The sequence below is a fragment of the Vicugna pacos genome, chromosome 9 (assembly GCF_048564905.1).
Source record: "Vicugna pacos chromosome 9, VicPac4, whole genome shotgun sequence".
NCBI lineage: Eukaryota > Metazoa > Chordata > Mammalia > Artiodactyla > Camelidae > Vicugna > Vicugna pacos.
The window spans coordinates 4,312,192-4,334,703 of record NC_132995.1 but is presented as its reverse complement, the minus strand read 5'-3'; the positions used below and the strand labels follow the sequence as shown (position 1 = coordinate 4,334,703).

General features: G+C 43.3%; 1 protein-coding gene and 1 long non-coding RNA gene across 2 annotated transcripts; one reads left to right on the top strand and one right to left on the bottom strand.

The window, feature by feature from the left end:
* Positions 1–251: 251 nt before the first annotated feature.
* LOC102536262 (zinc finger protein 836-like) lies at positions 252–20,928 on the bottom strand. The gene is made up of 7 exons (XM_072968529.1): positions 20,876–20,928; positions 16,416–16,502; positions 14,723–14,843; positions 8,095–9,626; positions 4,630–4,803; positions 4,252–4,333; positions 252–597 (listed from the first exon to the last, which is right to left on the bottom strand). Exons 2-4 carry the CDS (start codon positions 16,428–16,430, stop codon positions 8,470–8,472), a joined length of 1,293 nt encoding a protein of 430 aa, XP_072824630.1. The 5' UTR covers positions 16,431–16,502; positions 20,876–20,928; the 3' UTR covers positions 252–597; positions 4,252–4,333; positions 4,630–4,803; positions 8,095–8,469.
* On the top strand, positions 4,524–17,174 carry LOC140698353 (uncharacterized). Its single transcript, XR_012076102.1, has 4 exons — positions 4,524–4,617; positions 7,980–8,057; positions 16,110–16,240; positions 16,477–17,174. It is a non-coding gene; the product is annotated as an uncharacterized lncRNA (long non-coding RNA).
* Positions 20,929–22,512: the final 1,584 nt, after the last annotated feature.

Sequence of the window (22,512 nt, the reverse complement as noted above, 5' to 3'; positions counted from 1 at the left end):
AAATAGATAATTAAGTATCATTTCATAATGATCTGTCATCCGGTACGCGCAAATGTACAAAACCTTTTGACAAATGTTAGTGACACACCTGCTCAAAATCAGTATCTGAGGGAAGACTTTTTGACACTGAAATAACTAGGCTCTTCTCAATGTCCCCTGGGATATTTTGAGATTCCTCTCTCACCGGGTAAAATGTGGAACCAATCAGGTTAAATTAAAATAGAGCTTTGGCAAATTAAACAAACAAACCAAATATTTGAACCTTATATTTGTCTAGATGTATGTTAATGTATTTCAAAATTGTATGAAATTCTTCAAATTCTAAGATGTCTTAAAATAATGTTATCTATCATAATGTTAAAATATACATCACAGAAATAAGCAGATCTGTTTGTTAGTCTCATTATATTGACCTTTCATTAGGTCTTCAATAATAAGCACTTTTAAGACTTTTTGTCATTTACTGACAATATGGCACAACTCTGATGCTGTTGCAAATCTGTTTCATCTTCTGAGAACTTGTCTGAAGGGACTCTGACCATCACTGTGAAATCCGACTCTTGTGAGGAGATGGAATGTAAGTGGAGAAGACAGGTCCTGAAAGAAGGAAGGTACCGGGTGACTGAATGAACAGGTGTCAGGCTGGATACTTCAGAGTCAGACAGATTAGCAAATCCAAAGAAGGGCATTTCAGGAAGCACAGTTGAAACAATCAACTGAGAATATGACTTTACCTGAGAAAGAGCCATTCCTGACCTCTTTTCTCTCCTCTTCCTCCTCTCCTGGGCTTCTTCCTCATGCAACATGAGTCTTGAGAACTCAATTTGAAAGTTGGAAAGATGCAGCTTAATGCTGAGAATCAACACAGCCCTTCCTGTGCCACAACCACACACATAGGGGAGACCCCACTACGTGGAACACAGTCCTCTGCTGCCCGCTGTCACAGGAGGGACTCAGGACAGGAAACTCCACACACAGACAAACAACGGAATTTCCCCACGCTGTCCTCAGATCACCCTCCCCTCCTGGTGAGCCCCTCCCCTACACGGCAGCAGTGTGCACCTCAGCTGGACCCGACAGCCCCCTTCAGGTCACAGACCAGGCCCTGATCCATCCCCATGCAAAGCAGAGCCCCCTCCCCCTCAGCCCGGATCCCAGCCCTCAGGATGGGAGGACTCAGAGTCAGGATGCTCAGTGAGGGACCCAGACTGGAATCACCTGGGGCTCCTTAAATATTAATGAGGTTGAACCCCACACAGACTGAATGAATGGGAATTTCTGGTCTGAGGGTATAAAACATGTATATGCAGAATGCCTGACTGATCTAATAACGTGAAGCGTGGGTTGAGCACCACTCAGAGGCAAGCCCAGCGCACCTCCACTTCCTTTTTCTTTCCCAGCTTTCCTGAGTTATATAACTGATGCATAACAATGGTGTTCATATGCAGTGTACAACGGGATTATCTGACAGATGTCTACACTGTGTAACAATTGTCACAATAAAGTAACTGACACTCCTATCAAGTCACAATTACCAACTTGTGTCTGTGGGGTGAGAACACTTAAGATTTATTCTCAGTAAATTCCAAGTATACAGAAACACAGTGTAATTAACTATAGTGAGCATTCTGTGCATTAGATTTACATGTTGTACTTATTCATTTCACAACTGAACATTTGCAACCTTTGACCAACATCTCCCCACTTCCCCCCGCCACCCAACCCCTGGTAACAACTTTCATAAACTATAGCTCTATGAATTGACATTTCTGCTTCCCACATATAATGTCTGTCTTCTGCAGTGCTAATCATGTCAGAAATAATAATAGTAAGGTCAGATGTCATAATAATAATTTATGACTAACAGAAACTTCTATATCTACTCATTTCTCAGCAGACTTTTTAAAATTTCTATATCGTCGCTGTTATGAATAATGCAATCATGTTCACTGGACTGCAAATATTTCCCTCACTATAATAATTTCACTTTCTTTGCATATCTAGCCAGAGGTGGGTTTCATAGATTGTGTGCCTGTTCTATGTTGAATTTATTCCCTAACCACCATATTGTCTTAGATAAGGGCCGTGCCATTTAACATTCGCAACAGCAAAGCACAAGGGTTCCCTGTTCTCTGTATGGTACGTGTGTGAGCGCTCATGCACATGTTTTGAGACAGATAAGGAGAGGGAAGTAGAGGAACCATCGCTAGTATGGCAGCAATAACGTAGTAGCTACTCCTTCCCAAAAGGATGAGCTCTGCAGTGCCTATCACTGTGGTGTTGCTGGCCCTGATTCTTGGAACAATCTTTCCCTACATCAAAGAACTCAATGGCCCCTCTCAAACTGTGTCCACAGACACACCCAGCAGAGTCCCTCTAACAAAAACCTTCTGCCATTTGAAGCTTAGTGCTCATAACTTCCCTTATAGACTCAAGTGAACTTACAAATGTTCATGGAATCCAAGTCTCCATAAAACCCATATCCACTCATCCTGCTATAAAATACCAGAAAACATCCCAAAACCTACTAAATCGTGCCAAAGGGGAAAATACATATGAAGACACCCAAGGAATACCTAGATGCAAAACACCATACTTTCATTCCCAGTGATCACAGATCACACACTGTCATCTCCAAACACTACAGATAAAAGATGTTCCAAGTGATAAATGTGCCCCAGTGAGAACCCCACATCAACCAAAGAAACACTCCAAATTCTCCAATTTTAGATCTTTCATAGTGCATCTAAAGCTTTCTTTATTTGCAACCCAAAATACTAAGAGAAAAATAACAAAAAAACAAAGACTAAAAAGTTTAAATACTAAAAAGCAGTAAAAAAAAAATTCTCTAAAATTTTCTCTTTATTACTCCTTACTCAGCCTCCCAATAAACCTTTCTCAGCTCCAAACTCCATTTCTGTTTGTTTGGCTTCAATGTGTCTTGGACACACAAAGTGTCACTCGGTAACACCTACTCTCTGTGTGAAATGCCTCACCGGTGTTAGCCCCGCTCCTATGCTGATCCAGCGCCCCTCGCCTTATGTTGCTCTCCAATCCCTGCAGATCCGGGTTTTTTATTCACTTCTCTATTCATTGGCTACATTCATGGCTAAACACTCTTTCATTTTACTGTCTCTCTGTAAGATCCTGAACCATCCTTAACATTCCCACTGGTTCTCCCTCATTTTCTCCTTCTCAGTCTCTCTCTCTCTCTCAGTGGCCCTTCATCTCTACTTTTCCTGATCCCCTTCGCCAGGAACAGAAAAGACCATTTCCAGCTGGGTGGGATTTGGGAACCAAACAACACTGGGTGTCATATGGCTGGTCCAGGTCACCTACCCCTACACGATGTCAGGGATGGGTTGACTGTGAAGAGGACGCCTTCAGAGCATAAAGACCGATCTCAGAAGGATCCAAGGAGAGAGAGGCTTGGCCTGGAAGGTGTCTCAGGAGAGGGCCGGGCTCTCCAGAATCCCGGGACCCGGGAGAAAACGTGGCCTCACGGGAGCGGAGAAGCTGGTGCTGCCCTCCAGGGGCGGAGAGGGTGAGGCTGGGGCGCAAATCCACCGGGAGGAAGAGGACTTTAGATGGAGGGGGCAGTGGGAGTAAATGGGTTTAAGCACAAAAATATCTGGCAAGGCACTGTCCATGAGAGAGGAGGGAAGGGGACAGGGTACAACCAGTAGAAGAATGACACAGCAATTAGCACTAAGATGGCGGAAGGGTCAACTCCCACTAGACTTAGAGCCTCCTTATAAGCTCATTGTAATATATTAACATGGTAAATGGCACTCCCACACTTGCCAGGATAGTTCCGAAGCTAACCATGAAAGATTAAAAACTGAGTGATGGCCCCATTTCTGGGAATCCCAGCCCATTCCCCAAAGGGGTTGTAATAATCCTCCACTTACTAACATACGAAGTTATCAAGTCCATAAAAGCTAACCACCCTGCACCTCAGGGCCTTCCTCTTGCCTTTTGAGATCGCTTCCACTCATCTGTGGATTATCTCTCTCTCTCTGAATAAGTCTACCTTCACTCTCTTATAACTCACTCTTGAATTTTTTACTGCAGGAAGCCAAGGACCCTCACTTGGTCAGGCGCATGCCAAAGACTGGCCGAAGACCTGAAACACCGCCATCCACTCGCGCCCCACTGTTCCTGTATCATCTCCTTAGACTAAACACAGAAAAGCCAAGGGAAAAGACCAGCCTCAGAGTGATTTCAAACCCAAAGGAAAAAATACCTCACCTGGAGCAGCGATGTCTGGATTTACATGGCGGACAGCTGGGTGCTGGGATTTTAGGTCTGTAGTGACCCTCACACCCTGAGGCTGGAATAAAGACGACGGAACAGCACAGATTTGCACTAGAAAGCAGAGCAGCGTGACCCTCCCTCAGCACGCTCCACTTCCGGATCCGTAGGAAACTGCGCACGCGCGGAGGCGGGACTTCCGGGAGCGGGCCCTGGCGGAGCGCCAGCGGAGGGGCGGGGCTAGTGGTGGGGCGAGGAGGGAACCCAGATAGACCTGGAGGGCGGGGCAGGAGCGGGGAGGTGATGGTGCTTCCCTGTACCTTTACCCGCTCCTTTCAAGTTACAGTCTGTTGCAGTTTTGAGGTAAAAGCTTACACTTCTGTGGGCACTTATGTCGGAGACTAAGATGTTTCCTCTTAACAACAACGGTTGCAGTAAAAAGTTGTTGCTCGCGTGCATGGATCATGAGACTCAACACCATTTCAGTGGTTGGGAACGCGGTTTCTCCAAGCCGTTGCTGTGGGGCCGTGGTGGATCCAGGAACACTTCCTGAAAGTAGAGTTAATTTAGGCTCTTTAAGGAAAGAAGAGCTGGACTTGTCTCTGTATTACAAAATAGAATGAGAAATAGATATAGGAGATTTCATTGAATCTGATTGTAGTGAATCTGATATAATCGCAACGGTCTTTATAAGAAAAAAGGCACGTTAAGTTTGACTCATGTAGAAATTGATGATGTAATGGAAGCATGTCAACAGAGATAAAGGATTTTACGAGGCTACCTTGCTGCCTTAAAAGAAGGAGGAAACGGACCAAGAGGCAAAAGATTATGTGGCCTCTGGGATCCAGGAAAGACAAAGAAACAAATTTTGATCTGGAGTATCCAGAAGGAACATAGTGCTTTGCACTGGACCCATTTTACATTTCTGACCTCCGAATCAGAAGAGAATATATTTGCTTAAGGCTCTCAATTGGTGGTAATTTGCTACAGAAATAGGAAATTTAATGAAATGATGTATGTACAAAATCAAAAGAATCCCCACAGATTTCTAGAAAAAGCCTAATTTGGAAGGTGGCAGGATACAAGAACAACATTTAAAAGTGTATTGCAATTTTATATACTAGCACCTCAGAAACTGAAATTCAAAACGTAATACCACGTGTGAAGCCTCAAAAAAAGAAAAATGTGTAAATCTAAAAATATATGGGCTTTTTGCTGAAAATGAACAAAATAATAGTGAAAAAAATTAAACATGACCTTTTTATGTAGGTCATCCTAGAGAAACATACCATATTCATTAAACTTTTAGAGAAACACATAAAATTCATTGATTGGAAGGCACAACATAGAAACAGTATTAATCCCCCCAATTTGATCTGCAGGTTTAATGCATTTCCAATTAAGATTTTTTTTGTAGCCACAAACAAGATAATTCTAAAATTAGCATAAGAAGCAAAACACCAGAATATCTGAAAAATGCTGAAGTGGTTGGAATCACTCCACATTACCTCAAGACTGCTAAGAAAATAGCAATTGCTAATAAAAAAGTTCCCATTATATATTATTCATTTGTAAGAGAAAACTCATGAACATGGATCTTTTCAAATTATTTCACTGACTCAAGAACAAAAAAGAGATTTGCAAAATTTTAATTTTCTTATATTTTGTATATGCTTACTATGTTCTTATTTTTGCATCATGTAAATCCAGGTGCGTGCATGGTATTCTTTGGGTACAATTAAGAACAGGAAGCACTACATTCACGTGCTGCATATTCATGAATGTGGAGCAGGCTTTAGAGAGTGTACAAAAAAAGTAAAACAGACCCAAGTAGGAATCCCTTGACCCCAGCACGCAACCCAAGACTTAATTGTTTGACCCCTCCCAGGAATGTGACCTTAAACCAGTCACTCTGGATTTCAACACTAGTGAGGTAATCTACAAGGCAGCATCTTTGCCCTCTCTCCCCCAGTGAAAGGTAACATTGCATAAAGGAATTTTCTCTGTTGGTAATACTTTTCACTCTGCCTGGTTGCTACCTACAAAAACTTTCCATTTTGTACAGGTCCTCTGAGTATCTCTTTATCTCTTTATTTCCTAGATGGAGTGCACCCTGATTCATGAATCACTCCAGAAAGCCAAGTAGTCTTTAAATTTACTTGGTTAACTTTTTGTTCTTTACTAGAAACAGTCTGAAATGTACTCCTATGGTACTTTGATTAAAGCCACAAAAATATTCTGGAGCAGAGTTTGGAGAGAATAACTCAAGGATAAATTATGAGTGTCTAATCACCAAATTGTATGTTTTTGATTCTATCAAGGAAAGAAACTGGTACAGATTCTTTCAACCCTGAATGCCTAATGGCGCACGGTTAGCTTCCGTTATAAAGTACCAAGGTGGAATAAAACTGTTGTTCAGAGGACCATGGTTCACCCAGGGTTATAGAAAATAATAAACTTTATTAGTCAAGACAGGGGACCTAGGATACATTTTGAGTTAAACCGTAGTAAGAGGCAATGGCAGCAGTTAAATATCAATCATGCACATACATCCACGATTTTGATATTTTCTCCTTTTTAAATTTCTTTTGTTTGTTTGTTTGGGGGTGGGTAATTAGGTTTACCTATTTATTTTAATGCAGGTACTGGGGATTGAACCCAGAGCCTTGTGCATGCTAAGTCTACACTCTGCCGCTCAGCTAAACCCGCCCCTCAATTTTGTTTTTTTCAGTTAAATCTTCCTCTCATAACAGCTCTCCCTTGGATTTCAAAGAGTAAGACTAAGTTTTCATGGAACATAGATATGTACAACAGCTACTCCCATGCAATGGAGAAAGAGACCAACTTTTCCCGAGCATTGCTCCCACCACATACTCGGTCCCTAGTAACTGGTCACTCTTCTCCCATGAAAAGCCCAGGCCCTTAATGTCCTGCCTGCTCTGTTCAGTCAGCTGAGGTAGAGCTTTCAGTCCTGTAACCTACTGTGACCTATCCATGGACCAGAACCCTGAACATAATGAGCACGATGAGTCATGTGGATACTTGGCGGAAATTTTTACGTTTAGTAGATTGGAAACGCTGCTCTCCAAAAGAAGTCCTCTCTGTTCCAGAGCTTCACTCTCCAGCTGCAAGCTTTAGCCCACATACTACTTTGTGCAGTTTCTCCTAAAGATGTGTACTGAGGAGTCCAGCACATTGAGAGGCCTGGATAAAGACTCTGCTCATTAATTTGTATGGTTTCTGCTCAACAGAAGAGAAGATTCTCCTCCTGTTGCCTAATACTTGAACTCAAGGAAAAAGTTCTGTCATGCCCATTGCATCTGAAAGATATCTCTCCAGTATGATCCCTAACCTGTGACCTCTGGGTAAAGCCCTTGCCACACACATTACATTTGTGTGGTTTCTCTCCAGGATAAATAATCTGATATCTACTGACAACTGAGTAAAAATCTGAAACTGTGCCATACTCATAGCATTTTTTAAGTATGAAGTATTTGGTGAACCCTCCATTTAAGGCACAACACAAAAGCTTTGCTACATTCAGTACATCAGTAATGTTCTGTCTCATATGGACTACCTGATGACTGGTGAGAAGTGAGCCCTCAGTAAAGGTTCTCCCCGTTCAGGGCATGTGTGAGGTAATCTCCAGAATGAATTATTTTGTGAATGCATTCCTTACCTAAAGTCCTGGTCATACTACACACATTTACCTGCTTTCCTTCTAGGATACCCTGGAAGCCTAACGTGTGGATATCTGCTAAAACGGATGCCTAAAATCCCTCAGCAGCCTGGATTACCTGAGGGTAAATCAGGCTTCAAAGTAGGATTTGCCATACTTACTACATTTGTAAGCTTTCCTTCCAGTATGAATTCCCTGGTAGATTCCTTTTTTTTGAACTCCAATTGATTTACAAAGTTGTTGGTGGACCCTGAGGTATGAATTTTGACTGAAGACACTGAGACATTCGTTACATTTCTACAATTTTTGTCCATTATGGATTATCTGATGGTGAGGCTTTGCCACACTCATGACATGTCCACCATTTCTCCCCAGGATAAATCTCGCACAAACTTAATGTACCAATTTTGAATGAAGACCTTCCCACATACATCACATTAATATGGTTTCCCCTTTGTATTTATTTCCTGATGTGTAGTGAGGATTGAGATCTGAGTAAAGGCTTTTCAACACCCTTTCCTTTTGAAAGGTTTCTCCTAAGTATGAATTCTCTGATGACTCACAAGGGTTGCTTTTTGACGAAAGACCTTGCCACACTCATTACATTTGTAAGGTTTCTCTCCAGTATGAATTCTCTGATGTCTTGTAAAGTTTGAACGATGACTAAAGACTCTGCCACATACGACACATTTATGTAATTTTTCTCCTGTATGGATTAACTGATGACTCCTGAGGCTTGAGCCCTCGTGAAAGGTTTTGCCACATGCAGTACATCTATAAGGCTTCTCTCCAGTGTGAATTCTCTGATGAACTGCAAGGGATGAATTTCGACTAAAGACTTTCCCACATACATCACATTGATATGGTTTTGCTCCTGTATGCATTCTCTGATGTTTCGTGAGGTGGGAGCCATGATTAAAGGTTTTCCCACACTCGTTACATTTGTAAGGTTTCTCTCCAGTATGAATTCTCTGATGACCTCCAAGGGTTCCTTTTTGCCTAAAGGCCTTTCCACACTCATTACATTTGTAAGGTTTCTCTCCGGTATGAATTCTCTGATGAACTGCAAGGTAGGAATTTCGACTAAAGACTTTTTCACATACATCACATTTATGTAATTTCTCTCTTGTGTGGACGATCTGGTGTCTACTGAGGTATGATTCCTGAACAAAGGCTTTGCCACACTGATTACATTTATAAGGTCTTTCCCTGTGTGCTTTCTGGTCTTGTGTTAGTATTAAAGGATGCATAAAACCATTGCCACGTATGTTACGAATGTTGGTCTGGATACTAGAAGAAATTCCTGGAAGTGGTAAAAATGAGGCACAATTATTGATACTCTTGTTGGCTTGATTAAACTCATCAATTTTCTCCTCACTTTTAAAAATATGCAGGCTGTCCAGAGAGCTTAATGCAGGCCCTTTATCCACAGGCTTGATTCCTGCAATATTTTCATGTTGATCTCTCTTATCAGTAAGGTTTTTCTTATGGGTTACACTCATTGCGTTGTAATTTCCTGCCTCATCTGTCTGCTGTGACTCAAAGTCATATGTATTTTCTCGGATGCTCCTGAGGTAAAAGTGTTTTATTTTATTCCTTTCATGTCCAGCCAACATCGCTGTTTGGAATAGTTCTCCTCTCTCAGTGCTTGCTTTTAGTTGTAATTTCTTGATCACATGTACTTCTGACGTATCTACAACATAAAAAGAACCATAAGTATTTTACTCATCAGAATTTATAAATGAATGTTTCATCTTACACACATGATATTACACTGAAACAAGTAATTACACCAGAGTTATGAATCTATGTACCATTATTTTACAAATTTTAGGAACAAAAAAGGAATAGAATTCTTGAACTAAAGAAAAAGTGATCAGAGATAATTGAAATAAATTTAGGGCACCCTAGTTTCAAACAACCTATGATGAAACACTCACATTAAACAAAATTCTGTTAGCTGTCAAAGAAAGTGTAGTTTTCCACCACGACACCAAAGCACATACCATTAGACATACTGCTCTCTCATAACTGAGAACAGAATATTACACACATATTTTTCATACTTATAAGTAAATGCTAAAGAACAGACAATATAGTGTAGCACTAAATAACCCAAAACTAGCATATCTATTGAACACAAATGAGTGGCCCTTAAAAACTGGGAAAGAAATACAGCATAATGAAAATGAAGAATATGGCAAAACAATTTTTTGAAAAAGAAAATATTTTAAAAAATACCTTCTATAAAATAATATCCCCATAAATAAGCATAAACCATTCTGTGTGACTATCATCTGTGAATCAAAATTAAATACTAATAAATGAAATATTCTCCAATTATGATAACAGTGAATAAGCAGAGCAATTCCCTACCTATGCGGTGCCCTGAAATATCCAGTTCATTGGCTCCAAAATATATGGAATAAAGAGTGAGCAATTTGTAAGTTTATTCATAGGGTCAGAAACAATGCTAATCAGAACCAACTGCAACAGAAATGCATACAAGATATAATGTAAACAAAGGGATGTCATAACCAACATGACAGACTATGAATGTATCTTTGTATATAATAGTATCTTTTCGATCTTCATTATAAAAAATGCACTATTCTTAAAAAAGAATAAAATAATATCATTTGCAGCAACATGGATGGACCTGGAGAGATTGTCATACTAAGTGAAATAAGCCAGAAAGAGAAAGAAAAATACCATATGATATCACTTATATGTGGAATCTTTAAAAAAAAAAAAAAGACAGAAATGAACTTATGTACAAAAAGTAAACAGACTCAGAAATAGAAAACAATCTTCTGGTTACCTGGGGGGAAGGAGGTAGGAAGGGATAAATTAGAAGTTCAAGATTTGCAGATACTGACTAGTATATATAAAATAGATAAACAAGTTTACACTGTATAGCACAGGGAACTTTATTCAATATCCTGTAGTAACCTACAATGAGAAAGAATATGAAGATGGATACAGGTATGTATATGTACCACTCAAACATTATGCTGTATGCTGTGACACACTGTGATCCAACTCTACTTCAATAAAGGAAAAAAATGCACTATTCTAAGCCATCTAACAGCACTGTAACTTGTAAAGACCCCAAATCACTAATCAAAAACCATTCAACTTAAAAAGCCAGATAGCTGCACTGCAGAATTCTACTCAACATTTAAAAACAATTAAAAGCCACCTTCCTTCAACTCTTTCCCGAAAAACTGAAGGGAAAAGTTCCAAATTCTCCCTGTGAGGTCAGAATTATTCTAATACAAAAGCCAAATAACGGCACTACAAGAAAACCAGAGACTAAAATTTCTAACCAAGAATGATGCAAAAATCACCAACAAAATAATAGTCATGTGAACTCAACAGGACATTAAAAAAATTGTATAAGTAATGGGGATATATTTCTGAAATACAAGGATGGTCCAACATATGAAAATCTAACAATGTTAAATAAAGCAGCATGTTAACAAAATGAAAGAAAAGAATCGTATTAACATCTTAACTGATACAGAAAAAGCAGTTGATAAAAGGTAACAGCGCGTCGTGATAAAAGGATCCGATAAAGTAGAAACAAAAACATTCCTCAGCATTAAGGATCTATGTTAACAGTGATGGCTAACATCACACTCATACAACGGTGAATGACTTAGAAGCTTTTCCTCTAAGATCAGGAACAAGACAAGGACATCTGCTCTCACTGTTTCTAAAAACATATTACTAGAAGTCCTAGCAAGAATACATGGGCAGAAAAAGAGATTAATGATCTCTTTTGAGAAACAACATGATCTAATATGTAGAATACCACGAAGGATCTGCAAAAAAGTTGCTAGAAATGATGAAGGAACTCAGAAAAATTACAAGATATAAAATCAGCAAGCAAAATTCAATTGTGTTTCTATACATTAACACTGAAGAAAATCAAAAATGAAATTTAGAAAATAACTCCATTTACCATCAAAAAAGAAATAAAATTCTTGAAATAACCTTATATAACAAGGGAAAGACTTGTACAATGTAAACTAAAAACAAAGCATTAAAAAATATTAGAAAATACACAAATTAATGCAGTGATATCTCAAGTTCATGCACTGGAAGTCAATATTCTCAAGATGTCAGTACTACCCAAAGCGATCCAGAGTCAACACCATCCTTGTAAAACCCCAATACTGTTTCTTGAACAAACAGATTAATCCATCCTAAGATTTATATACAATCTCACAGTATCCTTGATCGCAAAAATAAGGTAAAAAAGAACAAACCTAGAGGCTTCACAATTATGTCGAAATTACTACAAAGCTGAACTACTCAAAGCCGTGTGGTACTGGCATAAAGACAGACAGAGAGACCAGTGGAACAGAGCAGGGACGTCAGAAATAAACTCTTGCATTTATGATTACATGAAGTTCCACAAGGCAGTGAGGACCACTCAGTGGCGCACGGATAGTTTATTAAACAAAACAAATGATGGTTCACTATGGAAGGTATCACTCCACTTCATAAACCCTTCTCAAAGATGCTTCAAAATTAGGCGCCGAGGTAGAATGAACAAAGGCACATGCAGGTGACAAAGAATATGCCGTTACTAACACTTTACTCAACAGCCTCACAAACAGGAAGCTGTGAACTTGGTCGCCAGGAGAAATCCTCATACCACCTACGGAGACTGAAAGGGCGTGGTCGTTACTACGTGTGAGAGCACTGTCACAGAGCCCTTGAGACATGCATTTGTGACATTCCTCAAAAACAAACAAAAAAATTAAAAAGACTTACACGTCTGGCTCTCCTGATACTTAAAAAAATTTTTTTTCAATTTGTTTTTTTTCGCAGGGGAGATAATTAGTTCTATTTATTTATTTACTTCGGGAGGAGGTACCGGGGACTGAACCCAGGGCCCCGTGCAAGCGAAGCAGCGCTCTACTGCTGAGCGCCACCCTCCCGCTTCTCCCGCTGCTTCCGGCCTCGCGTGGTGGGGCACGCTGACCGCTCCACTAAGCAGCTTCAAGTGCGGGTGTTACACACGGCAGAAAAATACTGTAACATATGCGGGAAAGTATTCTCCTCCAAAATTCTCCGTTACCCAGTAACGTCACTCCATAGAGTTGGCCAGAGGTTGTCCATTAACTCAGGGCACCTCATCACAGCAAGGAAACTGGATAAAATCTCAGGCTTTAGCACTACGTATATCAAAAGCAAATTTCAGAGGAATAATCACGCAAACTTAGGAGAGGAAGAAAATAGGAAGAGTAGACGTTTCATGACTAGGCTGAGCAGCACAGACCCAACAAAATACAAGACAGGTGGGTCGGACGTCGCAGGACCCCGCGAGGAAGCCGCGCTCCGCGCACCGACGCGGAGCCGGGCCTGAGGGACCCACGCCCACCCGACCAGGGACGGGGCATGAAAAAGAGCATCTCTGTCCACTGCCCTTATATTCATCCTAAGTAATAATTACAGAAGATCCAATCCACCCGGCGGCTACCACAGCCCTGAACTGTGTGGGAAAAGCAGGAAAAGAGCAAGGGCTGAGGGATGGCAACGAGCAGACGGGGCCTGAGACAGCTCCACGCAGGTCTGAGGTGGCAGGTGGGACCAAAGAGCAGCCAGTGTGTTCCCATTTTGTGATTAGGTCTTCTAAGAATAGCCAACCGGGAGGGAACTGGGCAAGGTCGTGGGATTGGAGTTTGGAGGCAACAGCTTTGATCTACATGCACTGAGATCAGAGCATCCAGTGGAATCCTACCCTGAAGGAGGAATGAGGGGTGAGAGACCTCGAAAACAGAGCCTGCCCCACACTCCTCAAGGTCAAGTAACAAGTTCACAGGAGCCACATGACAGCATGTAGATCATGCTACTTTGTCTCTGGTGGAGCCGCAGCACCACTGAAGGATGAAAGAACAGTTTACAGAAGGGTAAGTTACAGAGAAAAAAATTTCCTCTGAGAGTTTACAGTAATGAGTAAACGTCTATATTCCCACAGAAGTCTCTGAGGAGGGGAGAGTTTCCCAAACACTATCTTAAAAAAAATTTTTTTTGGGTGGGGAAGTAGTTAAGTTTACTGATTTACTTATTTTTGGAGGAGGTACTGGGGATTGAACCCGGACCCCATGCATGCTAAGCATGTGCTCTACCACTTGAGCTACACCCTCCCCACCTCAAACACTTTTAATAACAAGGCTTCTCTGCCCTTCTGAGGTCTGACCAGTGTTCACATATCGATCCATCACCAAAGGCATTCACTTCACTCTTCACAGCCCAGGGCTCTTTCTCTTACTACAAAGTGGTAAAACATTCAGATGAGAAACAGAAATTCCCTTACAAAAGAAAAAATACGATTTGCTGTGACTTTTCCAGACTCTTACTTATCTGTTCAGCTGAGGATTAAGGACATTACCAATGGATCTAGAAAAATATTTCAAAATTTTAGCCACTGTCTGCCTCCTTCTGAATATACAGGGACAGTATAATATGCAGAAATGTAGCTGACCTCCTAGAAGTGCTAACTCAAAAGCTCTGGAGAAGAAAACTGGAAAGTCTGCCATTAAGCTTGATACATACAAAACCTCTGGAACAACCCCTGATGTTCCAAGAAGTAAGCAGATTATCTCACAAAAAAGTACTTTCAAACTCCTGGTGCCAGACTGTGAAGCTTTTCATGTCTGAGTCAACAGAGATTGCAGATCAGTCAAGCAAAACACAGGCTCCCAAGGAGCACACAGGGAAAATGGAAAGACACCCAAGGGAAGATCGCAACATTGGGAGGGCAGTTCTCCTCACCCAGGGACAGCAGGTTCCTGCAGGTCTCCAGCATCACGTCCCTGTACAAGGCCCTCTGAGCAGCGTCCAGGCACTCCCACTCCTCCTGGGAGAACTCGATGGCCACATCCTCGAAGGTCAACTGTCCGTGAAATGAAAACACATTTCACCAAGTATCCCCATGAGAAGAGCTCTTATTTGCACACAAGATGAGAAGAGGAGAGAGGGGTGAGGATCAAGTCAGCTAAAGTGTGTGTTCTGACAGATCCGTGGAAAGGTATTTGGATTAAATTCTGGGTCTCCAACTCTAATTTCTCATGCCTTTTCATAGAGATTATGATATCCTCCAAGCAATGTGGATTTTTCATTTCGGGGGAAAATACACAAAATAAATACAAATAAAAATCAACTATGGCTTGTCTATGCAGGAGTATTAGATATTACATGTCACACACTGAGTGATACTCAGTATCTAGATGAGCTACAGGCTGAGTGGTGTCTTCAGAGATGACAACGTCCACAGTGGCTTCATACAAAACTAAATTATGAAGATGATGGCAAGAACAATGACTAAAGGTGTCTGAATACTTCCTATATGCTAACCATTACTCTACATGTTTATAGGTGAGAACTTTTTATCAACAAGATAGCTCACTGGAGGAAGATCTGTTCCAATCTTACAGAAGAGAAGTATCAGAGAGACACTAAGGAACTCCACTTGAGGAAGAAAATGAGGAAGACACAGCAAACACATGAACTAAGGTGGCTGGGCTCCTGAACTGAAGAAACAAAAACTTAAGTAACAGAAAAGGCATGAAAAGTACATTGACACAAGTTTCCCTGAGAAAACTTGAAAGTAGTTCAAGGCAAACAACATGAAAGGGCATAATCAATGAAACAGAGCAGAACACCAGAAATTACCCTGTGAATACAGGTAAACAGGACAGACAAGGGAGCCCAGACGACACAAAGGCGAAAGGACAGAGTCAACAACAAATGGAGCTGAGAAACTGGGTATCTACCAGCAAAAGGATGGAGCTGGGCCCCTTCCTGCGTGAAAGGCAAGAACTTCTGAGTGTCAAAGAATACAATCCACAGAATGAAAAGACACCTTCTTAAAAACAGAGGTGATGAAAGCAATTTAAAAAATTCCCAAATGTCAGAGAGTGAGCTTTATTTCACGGTTAAAAATCGATGATGGAAGAAAACACCCTGTGTCACTGATGTCTCTGGCTTTCCACTCTGTTCACAGTCATTAAGATTTAAGTCTGTGACTCAGTCATGTAGCTCAACTCTCTTAGAAAACACAGAACAAATCTTCCCTAATTGGTCTGATTTCCCCATTTTACTACGTATTGTGCATATTACTACCTGATTTCCCCATGCAGCTTCTTTCTCTGGTTTACAGAGAGCAGACAGCACATCCAGATGGGCCCCTAAACCCTCCCTGCTGCCCCACAGCACTGACTCCGCGTCTCCAACCCACGGGGGTGAAGCCCACCCAGGACGCCGCCCAGGGAGCCGCTTCACACGTTCCAGGTCCCGGGGTCCCGGGGGTGGAGTCTGAGTGGGGAGGACAGGCGCTGAGGGGGGGCCCTGGGTGACTGTGGATGTACAGGTGTCAGGCAGGACCTGCAGAGTCAGACAGGATTAGCGAGTCCAAAGGGCATTTCAGGAAGGACAGACTGAGAATCCAGTGAGAATATGACTTTACCTGAGAAACAGCCATTCCTGACTCCTTTTTTTGCTCTTCCTCTTCTGGACTTTTCCTTCAGGAAAGGCGAGTCTTTAGAGGTCAATCCTGAAAGTTGGAAAAATGTCCTTTAATGCTGAGAATCAACACACCCCTCCCTGCGCCACAACCACACACACAGGGGAGACCTCACCATGTGGAACAGACAGTCCTCTGCTGCCCACTGTCCCAGGAGGGACTCAGGACAGGAATCTCCACACACACACCAACAAGGGAGTTTCCCCACACTGTCCTCAGATCAGCCTCCCCTCCTGGTGAGCCCCTCCCCTACACGGCAGCAGTGGGCACCTCAGCTGGACCCGATAGCCCCCTTCAGGTCACAGACCAGGCCCTGATCCATCCCCACGCAGAGCAGAGCCCCCTCCACCTCAGTCCGGATCCCAGCCCTCAGGATGGGAGGACTCAGAGTCAGGATGCTCAGTGAGGGACCCAGACTGGAATCACGAGGTCCCTTAAATATCACTGAGGTTGGAACTCACTATATGAAGGGGACTCCCTGGTCAGAAGATAAAAACATCTATTTGAAACATGTCTGACTGACCTAATGTGAAGCCTGGGTCGAGGGGAGCCCAGCACACCTCCCACTTTCTTTTTCTTTCCCAGCTTGAGATATAACTGGTGCACAACAATGGCGTACATATGAGGTGTATAAAGTGAGCATCTGACAAATGTCTACACTGTGTAATAATTACCACAATAAAGTAATTTACATTTCCATCACTCACTACTATTTTATTTCTGTGTGATCAGAACACTTAGTGCTGCTCTCAGCAAACTCCAACTATATAGTAACACAGTATGACTGACGGTAGTCAGTTCACGGTACATTAGATGCACATGTTGAAAATATTTCCCTCAGTACAAAGATTTCCTTTCCCTTGGAGATCTAGACACAGGTGGGTTTCACACACTGTATGCTTGTTCTATGTCTAATTTATTTGGGAACCTCCATACTAGTTTCAAAACGAGCCGTACCATTGCACTCCCAGCCACAAAGCACAAGGGTTCCCTCTACTTTGTTTTTTGTGTGAGTGTGTGCGCGCGCGTGTGCACACATACACGCATGTGGGCACACCTATTTTGAGACAGATGAGGAGAGGACAGTAGAGGAATCAGCGCTGACGGGCAACAAGAAGGCAGTACCCACATTTTCCCAAGGATGAGCTCTGCACTCAGATCCCTGTGGTGTTGCTGGCCCTCTGATTCTGGGAACAATCTTTTCCTACATCAAAAAACTTAATGGTCCCTCTCAAGCTGTGTCCACAGGCACACACCTAGCAGAATGTCCCTAATGCAAACATCCAGCCATTTAAAGTTGATATACATAATTTCCCTTTTGGAACCAAATTAACTTACAAAGTCTCAGGGGGCCAATATAGTGTCCATACAACACTTAATATTCCACTCATCTGGCTATAAAATACCAGAAAACATTCCAAACTGTAACAAATCATGCCAGAGGGAAAAATACATATGAAGACACTCAAGGAGCCACTTAACGCAAAACAGAATATTTTCATTCCAGAGATCACAGACCAAACACTGTCATCTCCAAAAACTACATATAAAAAGACAGATGTTTCCGGTGATGGACGTGCTCCAGTGAGAACACAACATCTCTCAAAAAAAATTTCAAATTGCCTTTTGTATCTTTCAAAGTGCATCTCACGCTTTGTTCATTTGTAACCGAACATACCAAAAATTACCAGAAGGAACACACAAAATGATCACTGAAATTGTTCCTATGTAACTCCAAAAACTGTGCAATGATCCTTGAGCTGCTAAAAGATCCAACACAAGTCATCTGCGAAGTGGATGCTGTGGGGAACTCCCTAGATCCATACCCTGAGGGCAAGGCAATGAATGCCCAATCACCCATGAACCCCATTCCAGGGGCTCCAGCCAAAACTGAGACATCCCTTGCTCTCAGTTCCACATCGTGGAGCCCACAAGGGACAAGGCGCTCACACTGCTCACTTGGATCATCCTGACGCCCACACTGGCTGCCAGGTCCCGTCTGCAGACCCCACAGGCTCCCCTCCGCTTTTCCCATTTCTTCATCTCTCCTCCATGCAAGCATGGGAAACAGGGCAAAAGGCACAAGGACCTCTCAGCCAAGGAAGAGCAACAGAAATATTTACAAGCTGCCACCCAAAGGACACTGGACATTGAGTATGATGGTCAGGAAGCAGGCCCTCCTGGGAAAACTTACTAGCAGCTGGGGAACTGATGGAGACCAGTCACAAAGGCATTTGAGTTCAGTGAGGAAGTCTCAGAGACAGTCGGTCCCCAAGTTTCTTGTCTCCTGTTCTCCTCACTCACAGGTAATTAAAAGATACCTTAGCTCTTTGAGGGAGGCCACCATCATGCTCCCTTAGGCTCCAGACTTCTACCCACCCTCAGCACAGTGAGATCACTACCCCCGACTCTGAGCGGATGAAATACTGAAGGCAAGGCTCCCAACAAGGTGGCAACGGGTCCCTGGATGCGCACAGCCTGGAACACCTGGGGGCTACAGCACAGCAGTGACACAGCACAGTTAATATGGGGACACCTCAGGACACTGCATGAGGACATCAGTTCTGCTGGGATTTTTAGGACTCCCTACATCTCTGAGTCATCTTTTTAGCAATTCAGTAGCCACACGAGGTAAGGATCAATGAGAGCTGAAACGTGCAGAACAAATATAGGAACCATTCGCATCACCTACCCTGTTCCCTTGGTCTCCCCTGAGGACAGTTCACCCCAACCCACAGCCCCAGCATCTAATCACCTCCCCAGAGTGAGGTGCTGCGGCCATCCTGGGAGGAAGAGGAACACCATGAGCCCTTCAATGGGGGGAGAATGGGAAAGGCTCCAAATAATCCATGGAGAAGGGCACTTGAAGGTGATTGAAACAGAGGCAATGAAACCTGGGTATCATAACAGAGACTGTCAGAAGGGGATGGGGACACCTCTCTGAGCTAAAACCTGAGGGAGGACAAAGGGCCTGAGCCATGGAGACTTGAAGGCAAAAGGTAAGAACAGGAACTGATATCTCAGAATAGGTTTCAGTGTTTGAAAACATTGAAAAGGTGAATGTAACTTGAGCAGAGTGATCCCTGAGATCAGGGTGAGCTCCCAGGATAAGCCTGGAGACACTGGCAGGGCCCGGAGGATGACACAGGGCTGTGGAGCCACAGTGAAGAGTCGGGATTTGGGGGAGGACAAATGAGAACCAATGGAGATCTGAGTGCAAAAGTGACATAAACTCTCTTCAAACTACACTGAGTGCAGAGAAATCCATCTGAGGACTGTCTCTCCGACTCTCAAGTCTTATGGGTTACACCCTTCTATCCATGCTATCCCTTCCTCTCCACTCTCGGGCACCCCAGGCGGCTGGGCTTCCTTCCCGCTCTCGCTCTCCCTCTGCTTTTTCTCACCCTTTGGCCTTTTTCTCTCCCAGGACCAAGACGCTCTGAAGGCCAAGGTTCCACGTTTTCTCCTCTCCCTCACTCTCTGTGAACTGCCTCACCACTGCTACCCACTTCTACTCATGATCCAGGACCCCGCTCCCTATGTTGCGGTCTAATTGCAGGAGATCTGGATTTTAAATTTACATCTCTATTTTGTTCCCATGCCTTTTTTTGGATGTCTTTCTTTTTACTGTCTCTTTGCACGTCCTCAGCCATCTTTTACGTTCCCGTTGTTTCGCGCTCATTCTTTTCTCCTTCTCAGAGTTTATATTTATCTATAACTCACTGATTCTTTGGCTTTCCTGACCCCCTCGCCCACGTTACTTATAGGAACGAAGACTGAATAAGGTGCCCTCCTACCAAAAGAGCCAGTTTTCCAGCAGGGTGGAATATGGGACGGAAGAACCATGAGTGTCACACGGCTGGCCCAGGTCACCTCCCCCTTCGCGGGGTGGGGGAAGGGCTGACTACGAAGGGAAGGCCCGCGGAGCAGAAGGACCGGCCTGAGGAGGACGCGAGGACAGAGGGGCTGGAAGGGAGGGGGTCTCAGGAGAGGCCGGGGTCCCCAGAATCCCGGGACCCAGGAGAGGACGCGGCCTCACGGGGGCGGGGCGGCCGGCGCTGCCCTCCGGGGACCGAGAGGGCGAGGCTGGGGGCGCGAGTCCACCTCGCGGAAGGGGACGTTACACGGGCAGGGGCGGAGGGGGTGAAGGGTTTTATGAGGGAAAAAATCAGGAATGGCGGAGTCTCCGCGACCAAAGGTAGAAAAGCCAAGGGCAGAGACCAGCCTCAGACCGGTTTCAGACCCAAAGGAGAAGATCCCCGACCTGGAGCGGCGCCGTCGGGACTTATGTGGCGGGGGGGGGGCGGGTGCTGGGGTGAGAGGTCCCTAGTGACTCCCACACCCTGAGGACGGAGGAGGGGGGACAGAGCAGCACAGATTTACATTAGAAAAGAGGAACTTACGGTCCGCTGCGTGACCTTCCCTCGGCGTCTCTCCACTTCCGGTTCTGTAAGCATCTGCACAACCGCGAAAAGAGGGGCGCGACTTCCGGGGGGCGGGGCCAGGGTAGCGCCACCGGCGGGGCGGGGCTAAGAGGGAGTCAGGTTTACACAGGGACAGGCGGGAGGCTGGGCAGGGGACTCTGGGAGGCCGGGGGAGGAGATAATGCTTCCCGTTGTCTTGACCCCTTTGGTTTTAAGTCCCAGACTGGAAGAGTTTTCCAGTAAAAGCTTACAGTTATGTGGGCGGCTAAACGTGGAAACTAAGATGTCTTGCTCCTGAGGCTCAAGCAATCCAGTGGCTGGGAACGTGGGTCCCCACGTGGTTGCTGTGGGGCCGTGGTTGGATCCCGGAGTATTTACTGCACGTAGAATTCGCTTAAGGCTGTTTAAGGGAAAGAGAGCTACACTTGTCTCTATTATAAACTAGAATGAGAAATACAAAACTCTCCCCCAGTAGAATGGGCCATTTCATACTGGATTCATTTCTTTTCCTAATTCAGCCAGGAGTCCAGCTCAACGCGCCTCAGTCCTGGGAGTAGGTATGCAATACTGTTTAGGTGAATTGCCCAAGATGATTTTCCACATGTTTCTTGAAATTTAACGTGTGGAGGTGTTTGTCAAGTTATAAATAGGAGTCGTAAGTTTCCAGAAAAATCAAATTGAAAGGCCAGAAGAAAATTGTCTATTTGAACTTACAGTTGGAAGCATATCCAGATTTCTGAACAGAAGTTTAATTCCATTTTGTGGACCCTATATTTTATTATATATATATTTTCAATTGAAGTATACTTGAATTACAATATTGTCTTAGCTACAGGTGTACAGCATCATGACAAACTATTTTTATAGGCTTTAATTCATTACAAGTTATTTCAAAGTCATGGCTGTGATTCCCTGTGAAGTACAAAATGTTGCCATGGTAATTGCTTAATTATGTTACATATAGCAGTTTGGATTTCTTAATCTTCACTGCTATCTTGCCCCTCCCCTCTTGCTTTTCTCCACTGATAACCTCGATTGTTTTCTATATCGCTGAATCTGTTCCTGTGTGGCTATATACATTTTTTGGTTTTAACTTCTACATTCCAAATGTAAGTGATATCATACTGCCTTTCTCTTTGATGTGTCTCACTAAGCCTAATATCCTCTAGGTCCATCCACGGTGCTACAAAAGGCAACTTCATTCTGTTTTATAGCTGAGTGGTATTCCATTCCGTGTGTGTGTGTGTGTGTCTGTGTGTGTCTGTGTGTCTCACTTCTTTATCCATCTGTTGTTGGGCACTTGGCTTGCTTCCTGGGCTACTATACACAGCACTAGTAAGAACATTGGGGTGTATCTATCTTTTTGAATGCGAGTTTTTTTTCCAGGTATATATACAGGAGTAGAGTTGCTGGGTCATATGGCAGTTCTATTTTCAGTCGTTTGAGAAACCTCACTTTCTGAATCATGTATTTTATTATTTGCTTAGAGAGACTGCTTTGCCCAATTTACATATTTAGCTTGGATTTCTTGACTTGGCTTCAGTGAAAAACCCAGAGGATGTATAAATCAAGGGCTTGTCTTCAGATTTGTGTGGCATGGAAATGTACATACAGGA

Coding starts and splice junctions, on each gene's coding strand:
- LOC102536262 (XM_072968529.1), bottom strand. Junction 9,627..14,722: donor CAGGAACCTGCTGTCCCTGG/GTGAGGAGAACT, acceptor TTTATGTTGTAG/ATACGTCAGAAGTACATGTG.